The sequence below is a fragment of the Gymnoscopelus microlampas genome (genome assembly GCF_963454915.1).
Source record: "Gymnoscopelus microlampas genome assembly, chromosome: 4".
Classification (NCBI taxonomy): domain Eukaryota; kingdom Metazoa; phylum Chordata; class Actinopteri; order Myctophiformes; family Myctophidae; genus Gymnoscopelus; species Gymnoscopelus microlampas.
In genome coordinates, this window is record NC_139941.1 from 4,099,717 (window position 1) to 4,113,200 (window position 13,484).

Consider the following 13,484-nt stretch of genomic DNA (forward strand, 5'->3'; position numbering starts at 1 on the left):
TCTACCGGCCATGCCCTGTCCCCAAGTAGGTCACACTGAAGAAGTACTCTGATTTTTGGAAGCAAATACTCGAGTATTCAAAAGTACAAATGATGTAGTACAACATTTCAGAAAGAAAATTTCAGACGTATAGTGAAAATAGCAGATCTACAAGCTCTCAACGCGACGCAGCACGACACGTTGAGAGCATGTAGATATGCTATTTACACAATATTATAATAGGGCATAAAGTGTTAATAAATAATATGCTTGTGTACGTTTCGGTCCTAAGTTCCTAGAAATGTATAGTGGTGTCAAAAGTACAATATTACTATTCATAATTCAGCTGAGTAAAAGCCATCAGCTTGCCAAAGACAAAAACAAGCCATCAGCTTGCCAAAGACAAAAACAAAACAAAAACTCAAAAAATTGACTTTAAATTTAACTTTCCTTGGATTTGAACCCGGTTTCCTGCGCAAGTGCTTTTTTACAAATATAGCCTGCCTGCTTACTCAGGGGATACATGGAATCTTGACCATCAGGTCAGAATTTGTGTCAGATCCTGTGTCTAGGTGAGACATGACCTTTGACACGATCTCAGGGACAGAGCAGGGACACAAAATACATCCACCCCAATAAGTTATATTGTATTACTCTACCATACAGATTGGACAAAGTAACATTTTATTCATTACCAAAAAAAAACGTTTTTTTGCCGCTTTAAGTACAGTACTCAAAAGCAAAATGCACTAAGTTACTGTCCACCACTGCTTATGGCAAACAGCAGCAGAGTGTCAGCCATGCAGCTCATGTCACATTTCACAGGACTAACATGCTGATTAGAGAGGATCACATTACACTGCATTCTTAAAGCTACAGCGCACTGCTCGCACATAGCATGACTCACACACAACCACCCAGAACCAATGTAATGACAACAGTAAAAAAAAAAAAAAAAAGTCTCTTTTATTCTGTTCCCTTTCCCCGGAAAAAATGTTCCACCGACTTTTTTTCTCCTTACTATTATCTCGTTCCCACGACTTCCGATCTCGTGGGAACGAGATCGGAAGTCGTGGGAACGAGATAATATTGAGGAGGGGGAAAAAATCAACATGACCAAAACAAAAGTTTCTCCAAAATAATTTCTACCTATTTTTTCCCCTTAAAATGATCTCGTTCCTACGACTTCCGATCGCGTTCCCACAAGATCGGAAGTCGTACTTATCAATACACGGACACAACTGACGCGCTTGTCTCTTTAACCGCCTAACCACAATGGAAGGGGCTTACTGCCGTGATAGGCGAACATAGTCGATCTACGAGCTCAAAATGCAACGGGTTGAGAGCTTAGATTGGCCATTTCTGGGTATAGAGAGAAAAAGCAGTATTTGTAGTAGAGAGAAAAAGGAGGGGACTAAGTACAGACGCCTAAGGGGGACTCCCGGTCAACGAAGTATATAGGGTTTAAGTGCAGTGGTGTGTTCTACCGTCTTACGCTGTATACGCTGTATACAGTGCAGATTTTTGGGGAAAAAAGCCTTATCGCGCATGTCGTGCAGGGAATAATTATCCTATACCCTCCGAAAAAACCTAGAACACACCACTGTTTAAGTGGTCTTACTTTCAAAAATTTCGAAAAATAATCAAAATCTTTTGAATTATATTTCTTGAAATTTTCAGCTGTAATGCCCTTTTTCACGAAAAACACACACACACACACACACACACACACACACACACACACACACACACACACACACACACACACACACACACACACACACACACACACACACACACACACACACACACACACACACACACACACACACACACACCTCACCCCAAAATCACCTGCTTGATGCAATGAGCTAGCTTGTCTAAGTGCTGACCCCCTCACCATTGACTCTCGTCCAACAAGGTCAATATAGATTTTTTTTTATCCCCATGTGAGCCAGGCTGAATAATCTTTTTTTCCCCCCCTCTCCAGTGCATTTCATACCAGGATAAGACATTTATCAGAGAGCCCCGATGGGAGGAACCTGCTAACAACAAACGCATGCATTAACGTGTCCGACTTCTAAGTAACGCCATTAGGTGGGATTCAGGGGGAAATAGCGTAACACCTCTCTGTCTGTGTACGTACGCTGATGGAAAAGGCAAACGACAAGAATGGATGCTCCTTTCATTTAAACATGTCATTTTTAAAGCTCAAGCAATGAAGCTTGATTTATACTTAGTGGCAAATATTCAGTATGCATGCCAGCAGTGTTGGGCAAATTACTGTACTAAGGAAAAATAATAAGTTATTTATTAGGCCTATTACTCCTTTAAAAGGGACTAATATTACGTATTACTTGGTACATGTATCAAGATTAGTTGCATTACAAGTTGCGTTACTATATTATTTTTGTCAACCTTGCATATGAGTTACGTCATAATTTGTCGAGGCGGCAGATGCTTAAAAAGAACAGATCAGAAGCTTACAATATGTATCACAACACGTCACAACGTGTTGATAACTTATAGATTTCGCATGTAAATCCTTATAGGCTTAATAGTCTAGCTCAGTCAAAAACGAATCACGTTCATTGTAACTTAATCCAGTGTTGCTTGGATTCATAATTGTGATATTATTACTGTTTTCGGATCAAGTTACACCACTTGTTACTGGGGAAAGTAATATTAGAGTGATAGATTATTTAGCAGGTAGTGACTGCCCAAATGTGCGTGCCGGTGTCTTGAACCGAAAATATCTGATCTACAAGCTCACAGCGTGCCGTGGCTTGAAGACTGGGCATATCCCCGCGCAACACCAGCATAAGTGCAAATCAGGCACGAGCACCTCGCGTGAGCCACAAGTGTAGCAAAAGCTTTGTTTACCTCCGGATCCAATTCACACGTGTTTTCATAAGCGCCCAGTGTTTTTTTATTTATTTCCCTCTTAGTTTGCGGCTGGAATCAAAGTGACCAACTTATTTCCCCGCGGCCTCACTGCCGTGACACTGCGCTGGCCATTAAATGAAAGCTCTCCTTCCTCCGTTTGTCCGCTGTATGTTTAGACAAGCTATCTGAAGGGTGGGGGGGGGGGGTGGGTGGAGGGGTGGGGGGGTGGTGGATAAAGGAAGGAAGTGTGTGTGTTCCGTTTTGTTGTGTTTTCACACCGAGGGATCCATAAGCACATTAGGAAGTGTATCTGTTTAGTATTGATTCGGGCAAGCAGGCTCAATCTGAATTTACTGATTGCTTCCCTGACCCCCCTCTCTTCTTCGTGACGGACGCTACAGCTGGGCCTCCGAGTGGATTCCTGTTAAAGTCCCGCAAACCAGTCCATATCACTACGGATATGAGCAGGCTGCATTTGTAAAAAATAAACAAATAAAAAAAAAATAAGAATACAATTTTCTTAAAGGGATAGTTCACCCCTAAAAATATGTTTTTTCTATCTATTAGTCACCCCATGGAGACTTAAATCCATGGATATTTTTTTGTAAGCAGCTGTTCCGGTAGGAGACACAAAGAAGACTCTTTGTGTCTCCTACCGGAACCGCTGTCGGTCATCAAACTATAGGCTTAGGGATGCGACAAAAACAAAACAATATCCATGAATTCGAGTCTCTCTTATGGGGTGACTAATCGATAGGAAAAAAAGTCATTTTGGGGGTGAACTATCCCTTTAACCACTTCTACTACTTCGTCATAGTACAATATCACACAAAGTAGCAAAAATAGCCGATCTATAAGCTGAAAACATGCCGCGATGCCTTCCATTTTCAGCTTGTAGATCAGCAATGTTTACCAGGTTGCCAAACGTGGTCTCTATCTACACTCCAGCTAGTGGTGACTTTTTCCTCAATAGGCTGGCCCTTTTGCGTGATTTTTGCGTTACTTTTTCTGGGCTTTTTTATAGGCTAAATGACCAGCCAACGAGGGTTCATCGTCTGTTTTTGTTAGTCCGCGAGCGAAAGGGTACAGGACCACGGGTCCATTTGGTTCCGTGCGGGGACGCTGGAGAGAGCAACCTGGTATAATATGACTTGTGTCATATTTCTCTTGTTTTACATTGAATCTGCTGGTAACAGTTTTGGACATGTGGAGTTTTCACCTGACAGCAACGTTTGTTTTTTTCGTACCACAGATATAGCAAAAACAGCCAATCTACAAGCTCAAGACACGTTGGATAAATGTTGGACAGATGCTAGACAACCCATATGACTCATGCTCTCGTCCTTTGTTACCGTTTCATTATTGACTTTCAAGGCATCCAAAGTGCTCATAGTGAGCCTCAGCAAAGAATCTATAGTCTCCCTAAGTTCATTCATATCAGCACATCAACATTTCAAGCTGGTGTTCTGTACGGATGCAAAGGAACGCACAAAGGTGGCATAATATCCCATGCAAGAATCAACCCAAATGACACAAGCGTCTATATAGCATCAGATGCTTGGAGCGTGGATCATTGGAAGGCTAGCGCCGCGGGAGTGTTAGCCGAGGCCTTTCATTAAGCCATCGAGACCGGGAACGCATCTGGGTGTCATTTTAAGATTTCTTTGGGCTAATCAAAAATAGCAGATCTACAAGCTCGAGCTACGAGCTTGTAGATCTGCTATTTTTTGGGGGGGAAAAATCATTATGAAAATGTGTGCAAATCTTTGAATACATACATTTTTAACTCAAATCTTTGTTTCTGGGGATCCCTGGAACAACATATTTTGAGATGGGGGTCTGTGGCCAAATACATATCATTTTGGGAGGTCCTTGACATGAAAGGGCATGATGATGATGTTAGGATTTAGAAGACATTTGTAGAATCCTCCCAGAAACAAAGATTTGAGTTACAAATGTTCGCTTAAAAATGTATATATTCAAAGATTTGCACATTTCTAGATAAAAAAAACTAGCAGATCTACAAGCTCGTAGCATGGCACTCACGCTACAAGCTTGCAGATCTTCTATTTTTGAAAAGCCCAAAAAAATCTAAAAATGACGACACCCGGATGCGTTCCCGGGTCTTAATGGGTTAAGAGCCTCTCAGTAAAAGAGACCATGCTTTTTATCAAAGGCTTTCTAAAGAAATGAAAAACAGCCTTTCTTCTCTTTGTAATTCCATTGTTCAGCGGATTGCAGTGTTGACCTTGAGCTTCCATTACAGCTTGCGGGGGAAAAAAGAAATAAGCCAGGCGCAAAGATTCTATAAACACAATCAAACAATTCCTCTCTTTCTTTTTTCTTTTTGTCCACATGGAGCACGCCGCCAGAGTAATGTTTCTTTGACGGCCGCACGCAAGCAAGAAAAGAACCTGCAACCATTTTTCAACTCTCAAGGTCGGGTTACACATCCCATTAGATACAGTGACAGTTATGCGATATAATGGCGGAGTAAACTTCTCAGCCTCTCGTCAATATGTTTCTTTCAGGAGATTTCTGAGGCGAAATCGGTCGTTTCGTGACAGGAGATAGACCACACCGGCGCACGTCATTGTCATTCCTTGTTCCGGGTGACAATTGCTTACCTTCAAAACCCTGAAAAATGTGTCTGAACGATGTTGACTGGTGAATATATTACATACACATACTGTACACGTATATACGCATACTGTACACGTACAATGAGATTGTGGCATACTGTATACAAGCTGCCGTTGGTATTTGTAGTGCTTAACAACTTTCAAATTGGCATCCCTATTTTGGACAATGTCATTATAGGTGAATCGAATTTAGCAGATCTACAAGCTCCAACGGGCTGGAGACTGTACGACTCAAGCGGGCTAGGAGCAGAGGTCCTGTTTTATGGTCATGAATCACCAGGATCCTGGATGGTTTGATTCTCAGCTTAAAATAATTCATATAAATCCTTTTGGGAATCTCTATCGGAAAAATGCATGGGGTCTGGAACCAGGGACGTCACAGGCTCTCAGAAGGTGGGGGGGATGGACTTTCGGTGGACTATACCCCTTATTTTATACTTTGGCTATTCAAAAATAGCAGATATACAAGCTCGAGCAAGAGCTTGTAGATCTGCTATTTTTGAAAAAATGTATCTGCTATTTTTTGCAAATCTTTTGCATATATTTTTTTTCGAGCGAACATTTCTAACTGTCAAATGTAAACGAATTGTGTATAAAAAAAATGTGTTTTTTTCAGCGGATTTTGTTAGTTTTTTTTCTGTGTTTTGGTTACTTTATTTCGGTTTTAGGGTTAGGGTTAGGTTATTTCATTCTTATTTTTGCCTGATTCTACCGATTTATTATCAAAACAATTATAATTAAAAATTAAAAAAATATTTTATTTTTTCAAAAAGTGGGGGGTATGAAATCACGCATCCGTGAGAGTGAGGGTGTCGCGTCGTACGCACAGTGAATGGCCGTGACGCCCCTGCCTGGATGGAATGCAGATTGGAACCCCTACGTTCGCTACACACACATGCAATCATTTCATCAATCGTCAACTTCAATTGTCTGTCGCTTCATTCCGCTATCTTGGTTTCCCTTCCGGTGTTTTTCTTTTTTTCCGTCTGCCTTCCGCTCAGTTGTGTGTGTGTGTGTGTCAAATAATAAATGACAAACAGCAAGTGGAGTGGATATAGCCCAGTCCTCCATTTATAAGGAAGACAGACACCCCCCGCACGAGCTGTTGCGTCGGGTAGGTGGCTTAAAGCTTTCAAAGTGGGATCCGGGGGGACCCCCAGGTGTCCTTGTGGGGTTAATATAGCGTCACAATCATTTTAACCACTTTAACCATATATCTTATACATTGGCTATTCAAAAATACCAGATCTACAAGCTCATAGAATGGCTCCTGAGCCATTAATTCAATATTTTGCGGTGTCCAATGTGGTAGGAGACCGATGTAAAACTATATAAAAGAATAACATAAACAACTCTCACTGTGTAATCACTGATAATCACCGCTCATAGAGAATGTTTTAAATATGGGTTTTGCTCCTGTTAAGATTGGTCTCCTATTAACTTATTGGCTCGGGAATGCGACAATTTAAATGTTGTCGCATTCATCATGTTTTTGGGTGAAGTGGTCCTTTAATTCCGACACCTCCCGTCCGCGTCTGCTCTCGTGTCTGTGACGAAACGCGACATGGCATTTCTCACACATAGCTCTTATTGCCTCCAATTTGAGGGATGGAGCAGATCATTGAGCGAAGGGGCCTTCCATCAACACCTATGGCTGATTACCTCACATTGATCCACCATGTCGTGTCTAATTCCCATCCAACGCCAGGTTTGGACGTTGATTAGTTGATGAAGCTGATGAAAGCTCTCGGATCATCTAGTCCTCTGTTTCCCAAACACTGGGTCGAGGGCCCATTGGTGGGTCACGGACCGATCTTTATATGTTTCCGTTTCCCACATTGAAAAATAAATATGTATTTTTTCAAAAGATAAAAAAAAGTTTAAATCCAACGTTTTTTCAAAAGTATTTGATAAATTAAATGAAAAAATCTAATAATTTCCATAAATACATTTTTAAACCATTTTTACATTTTTAAGAAGTAGTGAAAATAGCTGATCTACAAGGTCGTCTAACGTCTAATATCCTTTTTGGGTCAAGAGCAAAAAAATTAGGAACCACTGATCTAGTCAACATTAAAACCAGGCTGATTCCCCTCCCGCTGTCCGTCAAATTCACAAGACCAGGTTTCAGAGCCCCCCATAGAGTTATAGTCATCTTTCTCACAAGTCAATTTGATGAGGGGGGGGGGGGGATCCATGCCTCCGTTTATGATAAATACCCCCCCCCCATTCATTCTATGTTTTATCGCTGCTTCTGGTCAGACTTTTTGGTGAATGTAGACTGTCTGATATGTTTGATGTTTGCAAAATTCCATTTAAAAGAAATTACGCTATGCTAACCATAGCATCCTTACTGCTGGACAAAGAGTTGTGCGATCTTTAGTCAAACTTCAGTCAGTGACAATTGTAATTTCTGATCTCTGTCTTATTAGGAGGGTGGGGGGTGGGGGGGGCATCCCTCCATGCGTTGTAGTGGCGTAAGCATATAGCATAACACCTGAGGAACTGGACCAAACAAATGAGACAACAGAAATCAGCGGAGTGTGTTTTCATTTCCCATTTCCCATCCGAACTCATGATAAATCATCTTTATTGCTCGTCGAGGCCGAACGGGGCTGCAGAGGAAGTGTGTAAAACAAACATGTGGACAGGATCCCGAGGCAAGAATCCATGCCTACTGTTTTCTCTATTAGCCACTGTTAAAGATCTATGAGCATGCAATCCATGCCACAGAGAAAATAGCAGATCGACAAGCTCACAACGCGACGCGCATGCGTCGCGTTGTGAGCTTGTCGGTAGGCTATTTTCAGCGAAAGCTTTCCCCACGATAAAACAAATCAGAAAAATACACTATAGCCTAGCCTTGAGGCACGCCGGTCAACCATATGGGGTTTAATTGGTTAATTACTTGAAATTCTCAAGTAAAATATAGAACCTCAAAATTGTACCCACGTACAGTATTTGAGTAAATGCACTTAGTTACTTTCCGCCTCTGCTCAGCAGCACAGCGCGGGCGGCTACACAGGCATGTTTTAGAAGTTTTTTTCCTTTCCAACAGAAGCTACATGAAGCCGGTGTCAGTGTTGCCAGATTTTGCGAGAGAGACAAGCAACCAGGTCTATGAAAACTAGCCCAAAAGAAGCGACAGTAGGCCACATGAACACTTTAAACCTATACATCGGCTATTTGAAAATAGCAAAGCTACAAGCTAACAAAGCGTCGCATTGTGGGTCCTTGCCATGAACATGTTTGAGAACCAACAACATTAGGAAGCAAGCCCTAAATAAGCAACTATACGCTTTAGAAACAAGCCCAAAAAAACACAACCCGCAACCGCCAATATTTACTAGCGACTTCACCGAAAAACAAGCCCAAAGTTGTTTATAATAAGCAGACATGGCAACACTGCTCGGGGTGTGTGTGTGTGTGTGTGTGTGTGTGTGTGTGTGTGTGTGTGTGTGTGTGTGTGTGTGTGTGTGTGTGTGTGTGTGTGTGTGAACCATAAGAAGTGAGTCATTTAGCATCGGTGTGTGAGTTCAACCCTGCTTCCAGGCTCAGGGCTATATGCTAATTAGAGAGCCTGCTCTATGATGCTACATGAGCTGGAAAATCATTATTTACCACATGGTGCTGGTGTCAAACAGAGGCTTTAAAAACACCTCTGGACCCTTCCAAACACACCTCTGAAAGAGTGCAAGAATGGAACCACATGGACCTATTACAGTTTGTGCACCCTAAAGCTAAATGAACACTGAGAATTGTACTGTATTAGGATAGTGGTTCTCAAACATTTTCATGTCAAGTACCCATCCCCCCCACAAATTGACATTATATTTCGCTGTAGACCCCCATCAGACAAGATCGTGTGCCCTAAGACCTGAGGCGATTCTTTAAAAATAATCTAAATCCTAACAGTTTTTGGAAAAAAATCGAAAAAAAAAATTTTCACGATTTTTCAAAAATAGCAGATCTACAAGTTCATAGCGTGGCACTCGGTGCCGCGCTATGAACTTGTATGTCTGCGATTTTTGAATAGACAAAGAAATCTATTTTCAAATAGCCGATGTATAATTGGGCTAATTTGATTTGATCAAATTTGATTACATTGATTCCTTTCAAACTGATCTTGACACTAAATCAACCAATTTTGCTGCACGGGGACCCCCTGGAAAACTCCCTCAAGGACCCCCACTTTGAGGACCACAATGGGATATCAAAACAAACCCTGCGGACACACAGCTGAACCTCCATGCATGCAGCATCTACATATCCTTGGAGGTATATGTGGCTGGTGCCTCGTTTTAAAAACCTGCGAGTAACCCGACACCCCCCTACACACACACATGCGCACACGCACACACGCACGCACGCACGCACGCACGCACGCACGCACGCACGCACGCACACACACACACACACACACACACACACACACACACACACACACACACACACACACACACACACACACACACACACACACACACACACACACACACACACACACACACACACACACACACACACACACACACACACACACACACGCACGCACACTTGATTAGTGGGAGTGACTTTCGGAAGCTTGCTGCTCTCGCAGTTTGAAGTGTCAACTCTCCTCAGCCTGGCTTCTCTATCAGCCAAAAAGCAGTATTGTCTTTCCAACAGGGCTTTACACTACCGCTGCTGGGTGGGTTGAAAGGGGCGGGGGTGGGGGTGGGAGGGAGTACTGGGGGGTGGGGGGGTGAGGGGTGACACGGTGAGAGGGGAGGGAAGCCCGCGGAGGAAACTTGACCAGTCCGGCTATTGTTAGCCCATTACACCTCCTGTCACTCATAGCCAAATTGGGGGGAGGGGGGGTGTATATGAGCACATGAGTAGGTGTGTGTGTGTGTGTGTGTGGGGGGGGGGGGCATGGTTGGGGGGGGGGGGTTAACTACACTAGTACAGGCCCAGTGTGTGTGTGTGTGTGTGTGTGTGTGTGTGTGTGTGTGTGTGTGTGTGTGTGTGTGTGTGTGTGTGTGTGTGTGTGTGTGTGTGTGTGTGTGTGTGTGTGTGTGTGTGTGTGTGTGTGTGTGTGTGTGTGTGTGTGCGTGCGTGCGTGCGTGCGTGCGTGCGTGCGTGTGTGTTTGTTCTGCCGGAGATATGTACTGTGTTTAAATGTCGCGTCGGTAGTGTGTGTAGTTGTGATTGTTCCGTTACGCCGTGTAGTTGTGTTGGCGCCGTGCGGTCGAGTTGTGTTCGTGCGGTGTATAGTCGTCGATGCGGTGCAGTTGCGCGTTCTTTTGTGTGTCGTGTTAGCGTGTTAGCGTAGGGGGGGGGGGGGGAAGGACAGAGGACCCCCTCGGTCCCACGGAGTAGCACAACGGGGTCTAAGTGGTTAATGGGGGGTGGGGTTAAGTTAAGGTGGGAGTGGGCGGGGTTTACTGACCTCCTGAATCAGAGACGCGGAGCCTCCGCCTGCAGCGACACTTGCATTTCCCAGCAGCCTCCTCTCTGCATTGGGCGGGCGCTCGCCGCCTCTGCCGCCTGACTGGAATCATTCAGAGAGGCACAGAGCGATGTCAGGGACACAGCGCCACCGTTTGGGGCGAGGATGGCACATGGCAGGAGAACACCTATGGACTGTAGGCTACTGTACTGTACTGCCCCAAATAGCTCTCTATATATATATATATATATATATTTAGTATACATATATCATATGGCATCACGTACTTTGAGTATGTCACTATAGGTGAATATTTTCAAAAAAGGCCCAAAATAAAAAACAAACAAAAAAAACACAAATGTTTCACAATAGGCTCTATTCACAGCAGCCATAGCCTATTATGAAGACATTCACAGGTGTTACCAATGATACTAATGAAGGTTCCATTTAGTGTAGCACAGTGGTTTCCACGACCCCAATAACTCTGAGAGTGTACAAATGGAACCAAATGGACCCTTACGGGTCCATTTGGTTCCATTTGTACACTCTCAGAGTTACACACCTGTAAGGGGCCATTTGGAAGCCCATGAGGGTCCCTGGACAACAACTGTAGACCCACTGGTTTAACAGAGTGTTTCCAGTGAGCCAACATGCACAATATCAGCAACCCTGACTCTGTTTGACCAGAATGGAACAGAGCCTTCATTAGTATCATTGGCAACACCTGTGAATGTCTTCATAATATGGCTGCTGTGAATAGAGCCTATTTTTCAAAAATATCACAAATATTAGATCTACAAGCTCATAGCGCATCACAATGTATGCTTCTAGATCGTCCATTTCCGTTATCCATCACATAAGTATATCTACGTGATTTCATGCACTTTTGCATACTACGCAATGTCATGCACATGCACTCCGAAGAGGTGTATCGCGGAGCTCAGCGTATTCAAATCCAAGCAGAAAGCCACAAATCCCCGACCTTAAAGGGGGGGAATTAAAATGCAAAGAGACGGATGCAAAGTGTGTGCGGATTCCTCCATGCAAAGGACATGCAAAAGGAACATGCATGTTAGTTGGCTTTTTCTACGTCAGGAAAAGGGTTACGACGGGTGAACAGAGAGCTCCAGGATCCTTTGTGTGTCTCTAAGGAAAGAACCAAACTAAAGCATTTGCATTGAGATGCAAACCTCATACGTATGTACGTGTGTCTCTCCCTTCACCTCTGGCTGTCTTGACCATTTTAATCTGGGAACGCATCTCTGTCATTTTAGATTTCTTTGGTTATTCAAATTTTTTGTAACTCAAACATTTGTAACTCAAATCTTTGCTTTTGGGGGATTTTTACAAATGTCATCTAAATCCTACGTTTTTTGAAAAAAACGTATGTTGTCAAGGACCACCCAAAATGATATGTATTTGGCCGTATTTGGCCCCATCTCAAAATAATTTGTTCCAGGGACCCCCCAGAAAAAGATTTTCACACATTTTCACAATTTTTCAAAAAATAGCGGATGTACAAGCTCATAGCGCGGCACTCGGTGCCGCGCTATGAGCTTGTATATCTGCTATTTTTGAATAGCTAAATAAATCTTAAAATGACACAGATGCGTTCCCGGATTGAATGGGTTAACTCTGCAAGCATATCTTGTACGCATTATGGTGCGTTCACACCGGCAGCGACAAAGATACTAGGCCACCATTCTTTTTTCAATGGAAGCCAGCAACATGAAGATACAAAGTTATACATCCATAGCCGCTACAAAAGCTACAACAGCTACAAAAACATATTGAGCTGGTTTCAACGTTCAGCTACAAAGATTCAATGCCACAAATATGTAGTGTAGCTTTGGCATCTTCTTTTGTATCTGTGCCAGTGTGAACGCAGCATACTCTAATGATATGTTTTAACCATCAAACAACCATTTTCTCTTGCGAGGGCCATGCAGGAAAATTGTCATCACAATGTCTATTTCTCCAATTCTACTACTATACCTGTGGCGACATGGCCCTCACTATTATAGTTATACAAGTACACGCACGCACGCACACACACACACACACACACACACACACACACACACACACACACACACACACACACACACACACACACACACACACACACACACACACACACACACACACACACACACACACACACACACACACACACAGTGGTGTAAACTAAGTACATTTACTCAAGTGCTGTACTTAAGTGACATTTTTAGGTATGTTTTACTTTACTGGAGTAAATAGATCTGCTATTTTCAAAAGATGTTTGAAAACTTGAAATGGGCCATTCTGCACAATGAGTACTTTTACTTTTGGTGCTTTAAGCACATTTTGATGCCAATACGTTTGTACTTTTACTCAAGTACATTTTGAATACGAGGCTTCTACTTGTAACAGAGTATTTCTACTATTGCAGTATTGATACTTTTACTTAAATACAAAATGTGAGTACTTTTCCCACCACACACACACACACACACAAACCCCCCACCCTCTGACGTTGTCTTTCAGATCTTATAGCTTCTTCTCCT

General features: G+C 42.9%; 1 protein-coding gene across 2 annotated transcripts in view; it reads right to left on the minus strand.

Annotated features, from left to right (window-relative positions):
- arid3c (AT rich interactive domain 3C (BRIGHT-like)) overlaps positions 1 to 13,484 on the minus strand; it is a 129,737-nt gene that overhangs the window by 93,871 nt on the left and 22,382 nt on the right. The window contains exon 3 of one of the 2 annotated variants that reach the window (XM_084055850.1): positions 10,939 to 11,040. The exons of the other annotated variant lie outside the window; for it this stretch is intronic. Within the exon in view, the coding sequence (XP_083911976.1) occupies positions 10,939 to 11,040 (102 nt within the window). The remainder of the gene's footprint in view (positions 1 to 10,938; positions 11,041 to 13,484) is intronic. 2 annotated transcript variants of the gene reach the window in all.